The sequence below is a fragment of the Propithecus coquereli genome, unplaced genomic scaffold, assembly GCF_000956105.1.
Source record: "Propithecus coquereli isolate 6110/MARCELLA unplaced genomic scaffold, Pcoq_1.0 Scaffold95, whole genome shotgun sequence".
Lineage (NCBI taxonomy): Eukaryota > Metazoa > Chordata > Mammalia > Primates > Indriidae > Propithecus > Propithecus coquereli.
In genome coordinates, this window is record NW_012155840.1 from 4,622,141 (window position 1) to 4,624,362 (window position 2,222).

Here is a 2,222-nt window from a genome sequence, read left to right on the forward strand (position 1 = left end):
AATTTATGTCTATTTTCAATCTAGAATGCAACTAATGAACTCACTAAACAGTCATCAAATGTGAAGTCTCTGAAATTTGAACTCCTAGCAAAGGAAGAACACATAAAGGAAATGCATGAAAAGTATGGTCTTTTTATTTCTATCCATTGTATTTGGTGCCACCTAGTGGCAATCAACTCTATTAAACATTAAGCCCCAAGAAACAATACCGATGTCGTTAACAATGAAGTTTTCCTTCCTTAGTTCAGGTTTAAGCTTACATAAGATGAAAGTTTAAGAGATACTACATATAGCATGATTAATTTAAAGCTAGTTATTATTTTTTAATGAGGGTAATAATATTTAAATTTAGATTTCCCTTAGTTAACATATTTAATTTTGAATCAATATAAATTAATGGCCTCAAGACCATGAATGAAAAACTTAAAAATGTGGCAATTATTTGACCCCCTAAACATATATAGATCGATACTTATATTGAGTTTAATGCCTAAGCTTATAAAGCTATGGAAAAAAGGAAAGTTTTGTTTGTGTTTAAAATAACTGGAGGTTATGAAAGTTTTGACTTTTGCTGCTTATTAATAGAAAGAGATTTTAAATACCCTATCCTGTTGAATCAAAATTATTTTCTTTCTAAACCTTTTATAGCTGTACTACAGTTTAGAAGTGATACCATGCCTAGAATTCCAATTGTCATTGATAAATTTAAGATACATGTATCTCACATACGTACCTGTATACCACATTGTAAGTATAGATCACTTAAAAGTGATATTATTAGATAAAACTATAAGACAAAAAGGTTGGTAAATTTTTTAAACTGAGAATATCTTGAAGTTTATTTATGGATTAAGATGCAGTGTTGCTTAGTGTTCAACAATGAGGGCTCTGGAGAAACACTTTTAATACAGAACTCTCGATGAGTTAATACATGCGAAGCACTTACAACAGTAACTGGCACATAGTAAGCATTTAATGAATGTTAGCAATTGTCATTCTTGTTATAGTTGGAGTGGTGGCAGCAGTGCAGCAATAGTAATAGTAGTAGTTGTCACTGCATCTACCATTTTGTACTTAATTTTTCATCAACTTATGCTAATGTGATGTTTGAATTCATTCCCAAATGATATTAAATTAAAAGATATCAAGCCTAATTTTAGTTTCTTGCATGGTATTACAAGAATTTACATTTGTTTATTAAAGAACAGGATTGTTTCTTATCATTGTTACGCTTTTAGTTATCTCTAAATAGCACTTTAATTTTTCTTAGCATTGTAAAAATGTAATTTAAATATAATCTTGTTTTCATAAAGTTTATTAATCTTTCTCAATTCTTGTATTTTGGTCTAATGCATGTATGTAATACTATAATAACCAAGTCACATCTAAATTATAGATTTACAAGTACTCGAAATATTAAAAGAATAATATCCAGTGCAATTTATTTTACTAATTTACAATTTCATTAATATCAGATAGCATTTAAAAACTATCAGTATGTATAACATTGGATAAAATGTGAGCTATCACCACTGTTAAAGTATTTTCTACCACTCTTGATAAAATGCCTTTTTTTTTCAAGGATGTCTCGAATGGAGAGGGATATAACTATGAAAAGACATTTGATAGAGGACTTGAAATTTCGACAGAAAGTAAATTTGGAAAGTAATGAAAGTTTTACTGAAATGTTAGAAAATCTTGAAAAAAAGGTATCAATTTTTATGTTCACTGACACTACAAATATTACTTCTCATTGCATTCACTTTCTTAACTCAAATATTCAGTACTAATAAATTTATAGAAAAATACTCATAGGATATATATTTACTGTTACAAAATTTCATTGTTTGCTCTGGAACTACATTATTTGTTTTAAAATTTGAGACTCCAAAATTTCATACATAATATAGCCACACATTTTGTTTCTATTTGTAAACATTCCAGGAGAAGATAATCAAGTTTAATTTTAAAAACCTTAATATTTCTGTGTACATAATTACATTTTATTCAGTATTTTGTTTTGTTTTATTTAAAACTCCAAATTTATGATAGAATCAAGCTTATATTTCCAAATGAAAGAAAGGATAGTCAATAACTATCTGTTCTTTAAAAAGTGTACTTTTTTCTTCTATACACTTAATTTAGTGTACATGGGAAGGGAGTTATATTTAAAATAGTAGTATAATATATGACCCCAAACTAGAAAGTTTTTCTTTTAAAAA

General features: G+C 27.4%; 1 protein-coding gene across 1 annotated transcript in view; it reads left to right on the plus strand.

The window, feature by feature from the left end:
• CNTLN (centlein, centrosomal protein) overlaps window positions 1-2,222 on the plus strand; it is a 295,319-nt gene that overhangs the window by 249,839 nt on the left and 43,258 nt on the right. Inside the window, exons 19-20 of the mRNA XM_012665007.1 lie at window positions 25-122; window positions 1,583-1,723. Coding sequence (XP_012520461.1) covers window positions 25-122; window positions 1,583-1,723 — 239 coding nt within the window. The remainder of the gene's footprint in view (window positions 1-24; window positions 123-1,582; window positions 1,724-2,222) is intronic.